At 58.9% G+C, this 17400-nt stretch overlaps 1 protein-coding gene across 1 annotated transcript in view; it reads left to right on the plus strand.

The window, feature by feature from the left end:
• Window positions 1–10951, plus strand: part of LOC132386272 (NACHT, LRR and PYD domains-containing protein 3-like) — a 31351-nt gene extending 20400 nt beyond the window's left edge. The window contains exons 4-7 of the mRNA XM_059958550.1: window positions 8006–8092; window positions 8248–8418; window positions 8574–8741; window positions 8906–10951. Coding sequence (XP_059814533.1) covers window positions 8006–8092; window positions 8248–8418; window positions 8574–8741; window positions 8906–8993 — 514 coding nt within the window. The 3' untranslated portion in view covers window positions 8994–10951. The remainder of the gene's footprint in view (window positions 1–8005; window positions 8093–8247; window positions 8419–8573; window positions 8742–8905) is intronic.
• Window positions 10952–17400: the final 6449 nt, after the last annotated feature.

The raw sequence follows: 17400 nt of genomic DNA on the forward strand, positions 1-17400 counted from the left end.
TGCCCCGTCCCCCGTCCACCTGTGGGATCCCCCTCACCCGTCCACCTTCCCCCCGTGGGATCTCTCTCCCTCGTCCCCCTTCCTCCTGTGGGATCTCTCTCCCCCTACCTCACTGCGTACTCTCCGTCCCCCGTCCACCTTACCCCCTGTGGGATCACTCTCCCCCATCCCCCTTCCCCCTGTGGGATCCCTCTCCCCCATCCCCCTTCCTCCTCTGCGATCTCTCTGCCAGATCCCCCTTCCTACCGTGGAATCTCTCTTCCCCGTCCCCCATTCTCCTGTGGCATCTCTCTGCCCCGTCCCCCTTCCTCCTGTGGGTTCTCTCTGCCCCGTCATCCTTCCCCCCTGTGGGATCCCCCTCCCCCATCCACCTTCCCCCCGTGAGATATCCTTCCCCCTTTCCCCTTTTGTGATCCCCGTCCCCAATCACCCCTGTGGAATCCATCTCTACTGTACCCCTTCCCCCTGTGGGATCTTGCTCCCCCGTCCCACTTCCCCCCTCTGGGTTCTCCCTCCCGCCTCCCCATTCCCCCCTGTGGGATCTCCCTCCTGTGTCCCCCTTCACCCCTCTGGAATCCCTCTCCACCGTCCCCCTTCCCCCTGTGGGATCCTGCTCCCCCGTCCCTCTTCCTTGCTGTGGGTTCTCCCTCCCGCCTCCCCATTCCCCCCTGTGGGATCTCCCTCCTGTGTCCCCCTTCACCCCTCTGGAATCCCTCTCCACCGTCCCCCTTCACCCTGTGAGATCTTCCTCCCCCATCCCCCTTCCTCCTGTGGGATCCCTCGGCGCCGTCTGTGGGACCAACCTCCCTCGTCCCCCTTACCCCCTGAGGGATCCCTCTCCCCCGTCCACCTTCCCCCCGTGGGATCACCCTCCCCCGTCCACCTTCCACCCTGTGGGATCCCTCTCCCTCGTCCCCCTTCCCCCTGTGGGATCTGACTCCCCTGTCCCCCTTCCTCCTGTGGGATCTCTCTCCCCCTTCCCACCTACAGGCTCTCCGTTCCCCGTCTACCTTCCCCCCTGTGGGATCCCTCTCCCCCGTCCCCCTTCCCCCTGTGGGATCTGACTCCCCTATCCCCCTTCCTCCTATGATATCTCTCTGCCACATCCCTCTTCCTACCGTGGGATCTCTCTTCCCCGTCCCCCATTCTCCTGTGGGATCTATCGTCCCCTTCCCCCAACCACCTGTGGGATGTCTCTGCCCCGTCCCCCTTCCCCGTGTGGGATCCCTCTCCCCCGTCCACCTTCCCCCTTGTGGGATCCCCCCCCCTTCAACCTTCCCCATTTTGGGATCCCCGTCCCCAATCACCCCTGTGGAATCCATCTCTACTGTACCCCTTCCCCCTGTGGGATCTTGCTCCCCCGTCCCACTTCCCCCCTCTGGGTTCTCCCTCCCGCCTCCCCATTCCCCCCTGTGGGATCTCCCTCCTGTGTCCCCCTTCACCCCTCTGGAATCCCTCTCCACCGTCCCCCTTCCCCCTGTGGGATCCTGCTCCCCCGTCCCTCTTCCTTGCTGTGGGTTCTCCCTCCCGCCTCCCCATTCCCCCCTGTGGGATCTCCCTCCTGTGTCCCCCTTCACCCCTCTGGAATCCCTCTCCACCGTCCCCCTTCACCCTGTGAGATCTTCCTCCCCCATCCCCCTTCCTCCTGTGGGATCCCTCGGCGCCGTCTGTGGGACCAACCTCCCTCGTCCCCCTTACCCTATGAGGGATCCCTCTCCCCCGTCCACCTTCCCCCCGTGGGATCACCCTCCCCCGTCCACCTTCCACCCTGTGGGATCCCTCTCCCTCGTCCCCCTTCCCCCTGTGGGATCTGACTCCCCTGTCCCCCTTCCTCCTGTGGGATCGCCCTCCCATGTCCCCCTTCCTCCTGTGGGATCTCCCTCCACCGTCCCCTTTCAGACTGTGAGATCTTCCTCCCCCGTCCCCCTTCCTCCTGTGGGATCCCTCTCCCCCATCCCCATCCCCGTGTGGGATCTGACTCCAGTGGCCCACTTCCTCCTGTGGGATCGTCCTCCCGTGTCCCCCTTCCTCCTGTGGGATCTCCCTCCCACGTCCCTCTTCCTCCTGTGGGATCTCCCTCCCCCGTCCCCCTTCCTCCTGTGGGATCTCCCTCCCCCGTCCCTCTTCCTCGCTGTGGGTTCTCCCTCCCGCCTCCCCCTTCCCCCCTGTGGGATCCCTCTCCCCCATCCCCATCCCCGTGTGGGATCTGACTCCCGTGTCCCCCTTCCTCCTGTGGGATCTCCATCCCCCGTCCCCCGTCCGACTGTGAAATCTTCCTCCCCCATCCCCCTTCCTCCTCTGGGATCCCTCGGCGCCGTCTGTGGGACCAACCTCCCTCGTCCCCCTTCCCCCCGAGGGATCCCCCTCCCCCGTCCACCTTCCCCCCTGTGGGATCTCTCTCCCCCGTCCCCCTTCCTCCTCTGGGATCTCTCTGCCCCGTCACCCATCCTCCTGTGGGATCTCTCTGCCCCGTCACCCTTCCCCCCTGTGGGATTCCCCTCCCTTTGCCCCTTCCCCATTTTGGGATTCCCGTCCTCCTTCCCCCCTGTGGGATCTCTCTCCCTCGTCCCCCTTCATCCTGTGGGATCTCTCTCCCCCTTCCTAACTGCGTACTGTCCGTCCCCCGTCCACCTTACCTCCTGTGGGATCACTCTCCCCCATACCCCTTCCCCCTGTGGGATCGCTCTCCCCCATCCCCCTTCCTCCTGTGGGATCTCTCTGCCCCGTCACCCTTCCCCCCGTGAGATATCCTTCCCCCTTTCCCATTTTGTGATCCCCGTCCCCAATCACCCCTGTGGAATCCCTCTCCACCGTCCCCCTTCCCTCCTGTGGGATCTCCGTACCAAAGTCCCCCTTCCCTCCTGTGGGATCACTCGGCGCCGTCTGTGGGACCAACCTCCCTCGTCCCCCTTCCCCCCTGAGGGATCCCCCTCCCCCGTCCACCTTCCCCCCGTGGGATCACCCTCCCCCGTCCACCTTCCCCCCTGTGGGATCCCTCTCCCTCGTCCCCCTTCCCCCTGTGGGATCTGACTCCCCTGTCCCCCTTCCTCCTATGATATCTCTCTGCCACATTCCCCTTCCTACCGTGGGATCTCTCTTCCCCGTCCCTCATTCTCCTGTGGGATCTATCGTCCCCGTCCCCCAACATCCTGTGGGATCTCTCTGCCCCGTCTCCCTTTCTCCTGTGGGATCTCTCGTCCCCATCCCCCAACCACCTGTGGGATGTCTCTGCCCCGTCCCCCTTGTGGGATCCCCCTCCCCCGTCCACCTTCCCCCCTGTGGGATCCCCCCCTTCCCCCTTCCCCATTTTGGGATCCCCGTCCCCCTTCCCCCCTGTGGGATCTCCCTCCCGTGTCCCTCTTCACCCCTGTGGAATCCCTCTCCACCGTCCCCCTTTCCCCTGTGGGATCCTGCTCCCCCGTCCATCTTCCTCGCTGTGGGTTCTCCCTCCCGCCTCCCCCTTCCCCCCTGTGGGATCCCTCTCCCCCATCCACCTAGCCCCCTGTGGGATCCCCCTCCCCCGTCCCTCTTCCCCCTGTGGGATCCCTCTCCCCCGTCCCCCTTCCCTCCTGTAGGATCTCCCTACCAAAGACCACCTTCCCCTTGTGGGATCTTGCCTCCCCCATCCCCCTTCCCCCCTGTGGGTACTCCCTCCCGCCTCCCACTTCCCCCCTGAGGGATCCCTCTCCACCGTCCCCATTCACCGTGTGGGATCTGACTCCCGTGTCCCCCTTCCTCCTGTGGGACCTCCCTCCCACGTCCCCGTTCCTCCTGTGGGATCTCTCTGCGCCATTCCCCTATCTACCTGTGGGATCCCCCTCCCCCGATCAACTTCACCCCTGTATGATCCCCCTCCCCCGTCCACCTTCCCCCCTGTGGGATCTCTCTCGCTCGTCCCCCTTCCTCCTGTGGGATCTCTCTCCCCCTTCCCACCTGCGTACTCTCCGTCCCCCGTCCACTTTACGCCCTGTGGGATCCCTCACCCCCATCCCCCTTCCCCCTGTGGGATCCCTCTCCCCCGTCCCCCTTCCTCCTCTGGGATCTCTCTGCCACATCCCCCTTCCTCCTGTGGGATCTCTCTGCCCCGTCACCCTTCACCCCTGTGGGATCCCCCTCCCCCGTCCACATTCCCCCCGTGGGATATCCTTCCCCCTTTCCCCTTTCCCATTTTGTGATCCCTGTCCCCAATCACCCCTGTGGAATCCATCTGTACTGCCCCCTTCCCCCTGTGGGATCTTGCTCCCACGTCCCACTTCCCCCTCTGGGTTCTCCCCCCCCACCTCCCCCTTCCCCCCTGTGGGATCTCCCTCCCGCCTCCCCATCCCCCCCACTGGGATCCCTCTCCACCGTCCCGCATCCCCCTGTGGGATCTGACCCCCGTGTCCCCCTTCCTCCGGTGGTATCTCCCTCCCCCGTCCCCCTTTCTCCTGTGGTATCTCCCCTCCCCCGTCCCCCTTCCTCCTGTGGGATCTCTCTGCCCCGTCCCCCTTCCTCCTGCGGTATCTCCCTCCCCCATCCCCCTTCCTCCTGTGGGATCTACCTCCCCCATCCCCCTTCCTCCTGTGGGATCTCCCACCCCTGTCCCCCTTCCTCCTGTGGGATCTCCATCCCCCGTCCACCTTCCTCCTGTGGGATCTCTCTGCCCCGTCCACCTTCCTCATGTGGTATCTCCCCACCCCCGTCCCCCTTCCTCCTGTGGGATCTCTCTGCTCCGTCCCCCTTCCTCCTGTGGGATCTCCCTCCCCCGTCCCCCTTCCTCCTGTGGGATCTCCCTCCCCCGTCCCCCTTCCTCCTGTGGTATCTCCCTCCCCCGTCCCCCTTCCTCCTGTGGGATCTCTCTGCCCTGTCCCCCTTCCTCCTGTGGTATCTCCCTCCCCCATCCCCATTCCTCCTGTGGGATCTCCCTCCCCCGTCCCCATTCCTCCTGTGGGATCTCCCTCCCCAATCCCCTGTCCTCCTGTGGTATCTCCCTCCCCCGTCCCCCTTCCTCCTGTGGGATCTCTCTGCCCCGGCCCCCTTCCTCCTGTGGTATCTCCCCTCTCCCGTCCCCCTTCCTCCTGTGGGATCTCTCTGCCCCGTCCCCCTTCCTCCTGTGGTATCTCCCCTCCACCGTCCCCCATCATCCTGTGGGATCCCCCTCCCCCGTCCCCCTTCATCCTGTGGTATCTCCCCTCCCCCGACCCCCTTCCTCCTGTGGTATTTCCCCTCCCCCGTCCCCCTTCCTCCTGTGGGTTCTGACCCCCGTGTCCCCCTTCCCCCCTGTGGGATCTTCCTCCCCCGTCCACCTTCCTCCTGTGGGATCTCTCTCCCCTATCCCGCTTTCTCCTAAGAGATCTCTCTTACCCGTCCCCCTTCCTCCTGTGGGATACCCCTGCCCCGTCTCCCTTCCTCCTGTGGGATCTCCCCTCCCCCGTCCCCCTTCCCCCCTGTGGGATCTCCCCTCCCCCGTCCCCCTTCCTCCTGTGGTGTCTCCCCTCCCCCGTCCCCCTTTCTCCTGTGGGATCCCCCTCCCCCGTCCCCCTTCCTCCTGTGGGATCCCCCTCCCCCGTCCACCTTCCTCCTGTGGGATACCCCTCCCCCGTCCCCCTTCCTCCTGTTGGATCCCTCTCCCCCGTCCCCCTGTGGGATCCCTCTCCCCCGTCCCCCTGTGGGATCCCCTTCCCCCGTCCACCTTCCCCTGTGGGATCCCCCTCCCCCGTCCCCCTTCCTACTGTTGGATCCCTCTCCCCCTTCCTCCTGTTGGATCCCTCTCCCCCGTCCCCCTGTGGGATCCCTCTCCCCCGTCCCCCTTCCCCCTGTGGGATCCCTCTCCCCCGTCCCCATTCCCCCTGTGGGATCTCCCACCCCTGTCCCCCTTCCTCCTGTGGGATCTCCATCCCCCGTCCACCTTCCTCCTGTGGGATCTCTCTGCCCCGTCCACCTTCCTCATGTGGTATCTCCCCTCCCCCATCCCCCTTCCTCCTGTGGGATCTCTCTGCTCCGTCCCCCTTCCTCCTGTGGGATCTCCCTCCCCCGTCCCCCTTCCTCCTGTGGTATCTCCCTCCCCCGTCCCCCTTCCTCCTGTGGGATCTCTCTGCCCCGTCCCCCTTCCTCCTGTGGTATCTCCCTCCCCCATCCCCATTCCTCCTGTGGGATCTCCCTCCCCCGTCCCCATTCCTCCTGTGGGATCTCTCTGCCCCGGCCCCCTTCCTCCTGTGGTATCTCCCCTCCCCCGTCCCCCTTCCTCCTGTGGGATCCCTCTCCCCCGTCTCCATTCCCCCTGTGGGATCTCCCACCCCTGTCCCCCTTCCTCCTGTGGGATCTCCATCCCCCGTCCACCTTCCTCCTGTGGGATCTCTCTGCCCCGTCCACCTTCCTCATGTGATATCTCCCCTCCCCCGTCCCCCTTCCTCCTGTGGGATCTCTCTGCTCCGTCCCCCTTCCTCCTGTGGGATCTCCCTCCCCCGTCCCCCTTCCTCCTGTGGTATCTCCCTCCCCCGTCCCCCTTCCACCTGTGGGATCTCTCTGCCCCGTCCCCCTTCCTCCTGTGGTATCTCCCTCCCCCATCCCCATTCCTCCTGTGGGATCTCCCTCCCCCGTCCCCATTCCTCCTGTGGGATCTCCCTCCCCAATCCCCCTTCCTCCTGTGGTATCTCCCTCCCCCGTCCCCCTTCCTCCTGTGGGATCTCTCTGCCCCGGCCCCCTTCCTCCTGTGGTATCTCCCCTCCCCCGTCCCCCTTCCTCCTGTGGTATCTCCCCTCCACCGTCCCCCATCATCCTGTGGGATCCCCCTCCCCCGTCCCCCTTCCTCCTGTGGTATCTCCCCTCCCCCGTCCCCCTTCCTCCTGTGGTATTTCCCCTCCCCCGTCCCCCTTCCTCCTGTGGGTTCTGACCCCCGTGTCCCCCTTCCCCCCTGTGGGATCTTCCTCCCCCGTCCACCTTCCTCCTGTGGGATCTCTCTCCCCTATCCCGCTTTCTCCTAAGAGATCTCTCTTACCCGTCCCCCTTCCTCCTGTGGGATACCCCTGCCCCGTCTCCCTTCCTCCTGTGGGATCTCCCCTCCCCCGTCCCCCTTCCCCCCTGTGGGATCTCCCCTCCCCCGTCCCCCTTCCTCCTGTGGTGTCTCCCCTCCCCCGTCCCCCTTTCTCCTGTGGGATCCCCCTCCCCCGTCCCCCTTCCTCCTGTGGGATCCCCCTCCCCCGTCCACCTTCCTCCTGTGGGATCCCCCTCCCCCGTCCCCCTTCCTCCTGTTGGATCCCTCTCCCCCGTCCCCCTGTGGGATCCCTCTCCCCCGTCCCCCTGTGGGATCCCCTTCCCCCGTCCCCCTTCCCCTGTGGGATCCCCCTCCCCCGTCCCCCTTCCTACTGTTGGATCCCTCTCCCCCTTCCTCCTGTTGGATCCCTCTCCCCCGTCCCCCTGTGGGATCCCTCTCCCCCGTCCCCCTTCCCCCTGTGGGATCCCTCTCCCCCGTCCCCATTCCCCCTGTGGGATCTGCCTCCGCTGTCCCCCTTCCTCCTGTGGGATCCCCCTCCCCCATCCCCCTTCCTCCTGTAGGATTTCTCTTCCTCATCCCCCTTCCTCCTGTGGGATTTCTCTTCCTCATTCCCTCCTCTACTGGGATCTTTCTTCCACATCCGCTTCCTTCTGTGTCTTTCCATCCTTTACCTTAGGTGATGTCTCTTCCTCCATCTCCCATCGACATTTCCCGATTCTCAAATCTTCCTCACTGTTTGACTTCTCCCCTTCACACCTGCCCTTTCCGACTGTCTCACATCAGGAACACTTTTCTATCCATTAGGGAATGAGAGAGAATATGTGGAGTTTACAGGGTCACACCGACAGACGAAATTACTGACATTCGGTGAATTCATTGGAGCTGGGCAGTGAGGGACATTGACAGTGATGGGATCTACGATCAGTGAATTACTGAAGGGTTTAATGTTTCCTGAAATATCCGGGTGAGAGAAATGCCCTCAGACGGACGATTTTAATCACAATGTTCATCAATTTGTCTGTTTGTGTTTAGACTGAACAATAATGAACTGGGGGATTCAGGAGTGAAACTGGTGTCTGCGGCTCTGAGGAACCCGGAGTGTAAAATACAGAGACTGGGGTAAGTACCAGACTGTGGGAGATTGTGTTTACAGTCACTGGGTGTCTGACACTGAACATTAATGTGATCAGTAATTGTGTTACTGATAAACACCGGGGATTTGTACCGTCTTCTGTCTCTCTCTGTCCTTCACCCTCACTCTCTCTCATCTCCAGGCTGGGGGATGTCGGTCTCACAGATTCTGGTGCCGAGGATCTCGTCTCCGCTCTCAGTACAAACCCATCACTGACGGTGCTGAACCTGAGTGGTAATGAACTGGGGGATTCAGGAGTGAAACTGGTGTCTGCGGCTCTGAGGAACCCGGAGTGTAAAATACAGACACTGGAGTAAGTACCAGACTGTGGGAGATTGTGTTTACAGTCACTGGGTGTCTGACACTGAACATTAATGTGATCAGTAATTGTGTTACTGATAAACACTGGGGATTTGTACCGTCTCCTGTCTCTCTGTGTCCTTCACCCTCACTCTCTCTCATCTCCAGGCTGTACGATGTCGGTCTCACAGATTCTGGTGCCGAGGATCTCGTCTCCACTCTCAGTACAAACACTTCAGTGACGGGGCTGGACCTGGGATACAACTCTCTGACAGACCGATCTGTCCCCGCTCTCCGCCGCCTCATACTGACCCTCCCGAGTCTGGAGCTGATCCGGTGAGTGTTTGTGTTAATGTTCAATGTGATAAAATATCAGCAGATCCGCGGGTTTTCTGGTGATATTTGTCTGTGTGTGTTGTTGAAACATTAACCCCGGTCCCCTGTTACTGACACTGTTGTGTGATCTGTTTATTCCATCTTTATTCTCCCATCTGTTTCAGGCTGGGGTGGAATCGGTTCAGTGAGACCGGGAGGAAGGAACTGAGATCTCTACAGGAACCCAGACCCGAACTGAGAGTGGATCTGTGAACATCTGAATGTGGTGAATCGGTTCAGTGAGACCGGGGGAAGGAACTGAGATCTCTACAGGAACCCAGACCCGAACTGAGAGTGGATCTGTGAACATCTGAATGTGGTGAATCGGTTCAGTGAGACCGGGGAGAAGGAACTGAGATCTCTACAGGAACCCAGACCCGGACTGAGAGTGGATCTGTGAACATCTGAATGTGGTGAATCGGTTCAGTGAGACCGGGATGAAGGAACTGAGATCTCTACAGGAACCCAGACCCGGACTGATGGTGGATCTGTGAACATCTGAATGTGGGGAATCGGTTCAGTGAGACCGGGATGAAGGAACTGAGATCTCTACAGGGACCCAGACCCGGACTGATGGTGGATCTGTGAACATCTGAATGTGGGGAATCGGTTCAGTGAGACCGGGATGAAGGAACTGAGATCTCTACAGGAACCCAGACCCGAACTGAGAGTGGATATGTGAACATCTGAATGTGGTGAATCGGTTCAGTGAGACCGGGGGGAAGGAACTGAGATCTCTACAGGAACCCAGACCCGGACTGATGGTGGATCTGAACATCTGAATGTGGAGAATCGGTTCAGTGAGACCGGGATGAAGGAACTGAGATCTCTACAGGAACCCAGACCCGGACTGAGAGTGGATCTGTGAACATCTGAATGTGGTGAATCGGTTCAGTGAGACCGGGATGAAGGAACTGAGATCTCTACAGGAACCCAGACCCGGACTGATGGTGGATCTGTGAACATCTGAATGTGGTGAATCGGTTCAGTGAGACCGGGATGAAGGAACTGAGATCTCTACAGGAACCCAGACCCGGACTGAGAGTGGATCTGTGAACATCTGAATGTGGGGAATCGGTTCAGTGAGACCGGGATGAAGGAACTGAGATCTCTACAGGAACCCAGACCCGGACTGATGGTGGATCTGTGAACATCTGAATGTGGTGAATCGGTTCAGTGAGACCGGGGGGAAGGAACTGAGATCTCTACAGGAACCCAGACCCGGACTGAGAGTGGATCTGTGAACATCTGAATGTGGGGAATCGGTTCAGTGAGACCGGGGGGAAGGAACTGAGATCTCTACAGGAACCCAGACCCGGACTGAGAGTGGATCTGTGAACATCTGAATGTGGTGAATCGGTTCAGTGAGACTGGGGAGGAAGGAACTGAGATCTCTACAAGAACCCAGACCCGGACTGATGGTGGATCTGTGAACATTTAGCCTTTAACCTTTATCTTACCTGGAACCCAGACCCGGACTGATGGTGGATCTGAATGTGTGAACATCCCCGCCCGCGGGGTGGGGACATTTGGCCGACTCCCCGCCCTCCCCTTTAACTCCCGCCCTTACCTTTAACGGCCGCGCGCCGGGGCTGATTCCCAACGGTTTTAACGGAACCGGCTCGGGCCTCGCGCTGTGTGCGTCGCTCGCAGCGGTCCCGCAGTGACGTGTTTCCGCCTGTTGTCCGGCGGGGCAGCTTCCGCCGGAAGTGCGTGTTGGAGACTCCCCACGTGGCACCCCGGGGAATTACCCGGACAGGAAGAGCCCGGGGTCCGGGGCTCAGTCTGGGACACCGGTGTCCCGGGTTGGGGGGGATGGTCCCGGGAGAGAATCCTTTTGCCCCCTTTGCTGAGGACGGAGCATTCGGCAGCCTGGCCGATATAATGATGTTAAATGGACAAATCCATCGGCAGTGACCCTGGATCTGCAGCGATCCCGGACACGGCCCTGAAATGTGATTTTATAATCAGTTTTATAATTTTATAATCAGTTCCCCGATGCAGAGTGACGGTGAGCAACGGGACTGGTTATTATTCAACCGGTCACCCCTTGTCGCCGGTCAGTTAATTGTGTGTGACTGTCAGCAGAATATTTATTACCGCACGTTAGCAGCTCACACATTGTTTCATTGATATATCTCATAAAAAATCAATAAACCACTGTATCTTCCTGTCTTGTGTCGGACTCGAGTTTTATTTGAGGTTTCTGTTGCACTCCACACCCTGTGCACTGCAACAGTGGGTCGGAGCTCCTCACACTGACACAGTAGCGTCTCAGCTCCAGGCTGAGGGAGGTTGGACAAGCATCTCCACCAAAGCCCATTTCTGGCAAATTGACCCCCGCCTGTCCCCCGGTGTCAGACACAGAGTGAATCTCCCTCCACACCGTCCCATCACACACACCCGGTGTCAGACACAGAGTGAATCTCCCTCCACACCGTCCCATCACACACACCCGGTGTCAGAACAGAGTGAACCTCCCTCCACACCGTCCCATCACACACTCCCGGGGTCAGACACAGAGTGAATCTCCCTCCACACCGTCCCATCACACACTCCCGGCGTCAGACACAGAGTGAATCTCCCTCCGCACCGTCCCATCACACACTCCCGGGGTCAGACACAGAGTGAATCTCCCTCCACACCATCCCATCACACACACCCGGGGTCAGACACAGAGTGAATCTCCCTCCACACCGTCCCATCACACACTCCCGGGGTCGGACACAGAGTGAATCTCCCTCCACACCGTCCCATCACACACTCCCGGGGTCAGACACAGAGTGAATCTCCCTCCACACAGTCCCATCACACACTCCCGGGGTCAGACACAGAGTGAATCTCCCTCCACACTGTCCCATCACACTCTCCCGGGGTCAGATACAGAGTGGAGCTGTTCTGATTGCGCTGGGAGAAATCGGGGAAAAACTACTTTATGAAGGTCTTGATTTGCTTGGAAATTGGTTTCCAACGTCCCTTGAACTTCTACGTGAGCGGCTGGTTTAGAGTGGAAGCTTCGTTTGGAGTTTTTCTGCCAGTTTGGACCGGGTTCGTTGACGGCTTCGAACTGCGTAGCACTCTGCTGTGGCGGCTGGCAACTCGCCGTGAAGCAGTTTCGCTCCCAAAACCGGAGGCAAACGACGTTATTTGTCCCCACTGACATCGGGGCGACCTCCTTCCATCTCTATCGTCAGGATTCTCGTTCGGTGTTGGAGCCGAACCGTCGTTTGGGACGTCTCGACCTCTCACGGCCTGGAAGTTTCTACAGGACTAACGGAGCCTTTCCTGGCGTTGGAATTTCTGGCATTGGGCCAGCAAGGTACCGTCGAGTACAAACTTTTCCCGCCAGTTACTCAACTCACTCCGAGACTTTATAACCAGCACCACCGTATCATTCTCGGTTCGGACACACAAGTAACATGCCGGACCAGTCTACAGGGAGTCGCAGGCCTGCGGGGAGTTATGCAAAGGCGGCTGCCTCTCCGGCCTCGGACAACGCCCTGTTTCGGGCGGTGAAAGTTGAACGCGGGGTGCAATGTATTTTGCGAACTGGAACTGCCCTGGAAAAGTGCGCGGAGGCTGTGGAGGACTTGTTGGGGAGAGATGGTGTTTTGGCCCCTGAGAAAGAGTTCATGAAGGCGGTGTTTTACCTGAGGAATGATGAGTTGGTGCATCGGGCCCTCAGTAGGGGGATCACGGTGGAGAACATCTTTTCACAGATGGAGCTTGTGACAGCTCCCACACAACGCATCGTCCTCGGTCACAAAAACCTTTCATCCCCAACGAGGACCTGCTTCCCGCACTAACACGCTTGGGGCAAGTACGATCAGAAATAACTGCCATCAGGCACAAACTCAGGAGACGCTCCCTCCGGACCGTAATCTCTTTCCGGCGACAGGTATTCATGAAACTGGAACGGGAGGATGAAGTTGAGGGCCGGTTCACTGTCCGGCACGGGGGGGTAGATTATCAGGTGTATTGGAGCTCTGAGCGCCCACGGTGCCTTGCGTGCGGGGAGGTGGGGCACTTTCAGAGGGACTGTCCAAGCACCCGAAAACCCAAGGAGTCCACTTCGGGAACTAGTGCCCCAGCTACCTCTGCCCCGATCCCATTCTTGTTCCTACACCTGATCCGGCCCCTGCTCCTGCCCCTGACCCTGTCTCTAAACCTGTCCCTGTTCCTACGTCTGTTCCAGTCTCTGGTCCTATCCTTGACCCTGTCTCTACTCCTGTCCCTGTTCCTACATCTGTTCCAGTCTCTGGTCCTATCCCTGACCCTGTCTCTACTCCTGTCCCTGTTCCTACCTCTGTTCCAGTCTCTGCTCCTACCCCTGTGGTTCAGGCGAGTGTTCCTGAGGCTACGTGCGGGGAGGTTCGGGTGAGGGACGGGGTGGAGTCTGTGCGGGGAAGGAAAGTTATGAAGAAATCCAAACACATGAAGAAGTCAGTCCCCGAGACCGCAGAGCTCACGCCCATTTGCCCTGAAGTGGAGAGGGAGGCTCGGGGTGATGGAAGCGGAGAGTAACGCTCCATCGGTGAATCCCGCACCTGTGTGCTCCTCCGGCTTGAAGAGGAGAAGGGAATGTTCCCCCAAGAGGACAGATAATGTAGATGCGGGGGAGTCCCAGAAAGGGGTGGGAATCCGGGTGGTTATATCTAACCCTGAATCCCCAGATGTGGCCACCTGTCCTGGGGTGGGTGATGTGGTTGTGCAGGAAGCTAGTGCTGGGTCTGTTTGCACAACTAAAACAGACCTGGAGCCCTCCACCCAGGACTTAGCAGTAAGAGCCTCCCTGGAGGGAAATGTATCAAATAGTACAAGCGGAGAGGAGACCAGGCTCTCTCACAGTCAGCATTAGGCTGCCGGTGAATCCATTGGGCCAGAGCTGCTGGGGTCCCCTTCATGCCTGTCTCCTGGGGAGGGTGATGTAACCTGCATGCCGACCCCATCAACTAATGGCCTGCAGGGAGTCCCAGGGGATTTTCCCTCCATCGTCGCAACTGTGGATAAGACTGATACGACGGTGGAGCGGGAAGGTATGAGGGAGGTACCCGTTGTGCAGTGTGGGTTACAGGGGCAGCCACATTATACACCACCTGAGGATCTGTCTGCAGTGAGGGGTTGGAAGGGGATTCATTTGATAGCGAGACAATGGACATCCTCACCCCTCCAGGGAAATCCCCATTGATACCTGTGGAGGAGATCAGAGAGTTTATTCACTCCTCCGTTGGTGCAAAGCATCGGCCTAAACTAGCCTCGCTTCGCTGGCCTAGCATGCCGAGGCTGGTGAAGTCCCTGAGGGTTATCCTCAGACGGAAGGGGAAGGGGAACAGGAATTCTGTGCCAGGGAATGACAGGCGGCAGCTGAAATCCTTCCTGGATGACCTGGTGCGGGACATCAGGATGAAAAGCAGCCTCGCTCCTTCGGGAGATGGTGGGTCACAGGGTAGCGATGGTAGCAGTCGGGCCCGGAAAGCAAAGGATATTCTCGGTTTTCATCGGGACAGTGCGGCTGAGGGCGCCATCGCTCTCAGTGGGAAGGGGACTGGTGCTGAGGCCTAGTGTGCTCCCGACATGAAGCTTACCATAGCTAGTCTCAATGTAAACGGCAGCAGGGGCTCTCTCCGCAGGTATAACAATCTCTCAGTCCTCAGGGACGGGAGATACGCGGTGAGTTTCCTGCAGGAAACCCATACCACCCTGGGGGACGAGTCAGCTTGGCTCTTGGAGTGGCAGGGCGGGGTCTACATGAGACACCTTAGCTCCAACGCTAGCGGGGCGGCGACCCTGTTGGCCCCAACCTTTCGGCCAGAAATGGTAGGAGCCCAAGATGTTGTGTCCGGCCGTCTGCTCCACCTGGCTGTGCGCCTCGATGGTGTACCGCTGCATTTTATCAATGTGTATGCTCCGAGGCGCGGGGTGATGCAGACGCGCCTATTCTGTCAGCTGTCCACCTTGCTGAGTTCCATCGATCCGGGGGACTGCGTCGTCCTCGGGGGAGACTTCAACTGTACCCTCGAGGTGGAGGACCGCTCGGGCCTCCAACGCAACCCAGCATCGGCGAAAAAGTAAAAGGAGCTAGTCGGCTCCTTTGATTTGGTGGACAGCTGGCGGAATCTTCACCCTGACTCTAGCGCCTTCTCCAGAAGATCGAGAGAGGGGGGTTCCCGGATAGACCGCCTGTATATCTCTCGGGCTTATGGCTCCCGTGTGTCGGCGTCCTCCATGCGGCCGGTGTCGTGCTCGGATCATCACCTTGTGTGGATGGAATTTACTCCTCTGCACCCTCGGGTGGGATCCGGGTATTGGCACTTTAACAACCGGCTGCTGGAGGACAGCCGATTCCGGGATTCATTCCGAGCGTTCTGGGCCGCCTGGAGAGAGAGACGGAGTGAGTTTGGCTCCCTACGGCTGTGGTGGGATGTGGGCAAGGCCCACATCCGGATTTTATGTCGGGAGTACACTAGAGGGTCGACAAAGAGGCGGGGCTCTCAGATTGAGCGGCTCGAGAGAGTGTTGCTTGACCTAGAGTCCCGTCTTGGTTCGACCAGTGGAGACCATCAAACGTGGCAGGAATACCAGGAGAAGAAGGACGCACTAAAGAATCTGCAGCTTCAGCAGTCCCGAGGAGCGTATGTGAGGTCGCGGGTCCAAATGCTGCAAGATTTGGACCGCGGTTCATCCTTCTTCTACTCGTTGGAGAAGTGGCGGGGAGTTCAAAAGCAGCTGGTGGAGCTATTGGCTGCTGATGGCTCCTCCATCACGGATCCTGACGAAATTATCGAAGAAGTCCGCACCTTCCATCGGTCCTTATTCTCACCGGATCCGTCAAATGCGGGGGCGTGCAGTGAGGTCTGGGAAGATTTGCCGAAGGTCAGCCCTGATGACGCAGCGCGTCTGGACGCTTCCCTGACTGGGGAGTAGCTGCCTACTGCCCTTCGGCAACTCCGGAGGAGTAAATCCCCTGGCTTAGATGGTCTGAGTGTAGAGTTTTATCAGGCTTTTTGGGATGTCCTGGGGGTCGATTACAGCCTTGTTCTAGGGGAGAGCCTAGCCACCGGGGAAATACCCCTGTAGCCCCCTGGGTCGCCTCAGGCTCGCTCAGCTCATTCTCGTCTAGGGGAAGCAGCCTTCGGCCCCGCCAAACTTGGTAATCAGCTGGTGTGGATGCTGTGTGATGTCCCCGCCTCGCCCAAAAACAGACAGTACACCATAAGCGATTACATGAGTACAATTTATAAAGGTTACTATAACTAAGTGATTAATAACGATACAGTATATATGAAGGAAAAAAATAAAGAAAAGGCGCCAAACTTATCAAAGTCCAAACCCCTTCGTGCACAACGGTTGGAGCTCATTTACTGAAGTCTTCTGGCCACCATTCGATCCCCTCCGAACTCCTCGACTCGCAGCTCAGGACCCTCTGAACTCCTCGACTCGCAGCTCAGGACCCTCCGAGTGGTCAACCAAGCACATCTAGCTTCATCCCCCCTCCTCGGGGTACCTCCTGGCCTCGGACCCCCGCTTGGGGTCCGTTCCTCGCCCAGTTTACAGCATCGTGTCCTCTCTCTCTCAACCCCTCGCGCCTATCTGCCCAAAAGCCCGTCAACAATCGCTTACAGACTCAGAAGAAAGAACAACATTAATCCCCATTTGGTTTACAAAGGAATACAATTCTCGTTATCAGTAAATTTTAACCCAAACAAGCTTCCAGCACTCTCTCGCAACAAAGAAGCATTCCTGCTTTTAACAAAACAAAGAAGCCCTTTTGATTACATACACAGTAACAAAGAAAAAAGAAGAAACCCCCTTTACACTCACCCCCCACCAAATAAAAGTCATGTCCTCATGACTATTAAATAACTCGCCACCTTTCCTGCCAACACACCGTAACCCAAGCACAAACAGTGACATCTCCTCCCCACACAGTAAACCTCACGCCCTGTTCCTCAGGCGCTACATAGGCCAACTATCTGGGAGTTCCCTAACCCTTCTGAGACCTCCGTAGCCCCTCACCTAAACCCTTCAGGCTCGGACACAACTGGGGATACCTTGGGCCCACTGCCAACTCCTCTCTCAACCTCTCACTCATGCCCCACACTGCACACAGCTAACCCTCCCCGCTACACGTGATTCAGTGGGAGAAGGGCCAATGGTCTCTTCCTCAATCGAGGGAAAGTCAGCAAAAGGCAGCATGTACCACACATCCAGCACATCATCCATCGAATCTGTATTCTTCCTCATTTCTGTGATCGGTAGTTGCTGTTTGTTCTTCTCCAAACGGAAACACGTGGCCTGCACTGCTCCTGCAGTCTCTTCAGCCTCCTGCAACTCTCGCCACAGGCTCAGCAGTTCTGATTCACGCATCCCGGCTATCTCAATCGGGGACGCAGTGACTCCAACAGCTTCTTCCACCCCGACCGGAAAAGTAGCAGTTAAAGATTGGTCAGCCTCCAGTTCAGTATTCACTGCACTTCTCTCCAGTTGTTCCTTCCTCATGACTTCTTCCAGATCAACTTTCAGGTTTTGCACTTCATTTGAACTGTCGATGGTCATCTTCAGGTTCCCTTCAAGCTTCCGCTTCCCTCTTCCGAGATTTGTCAGTAATTTCTTCACCTCC

Source organism: Hypanus sabinus, unplaced genomic scaffold (assembly GCF_030144855.1).
Source record: "Hypanus sabinus isolate sHypSab1 unplaced genomic scaffold, sHypSab1.hap1 scaffold_1085, whole genome shotgun sequence".
NCBI lineage: Eukaryota > Metazoa > Chordata > Chondrichthyes > Myliobatiformes > Dasyatidae > Hypanus > Hypanus sabinus.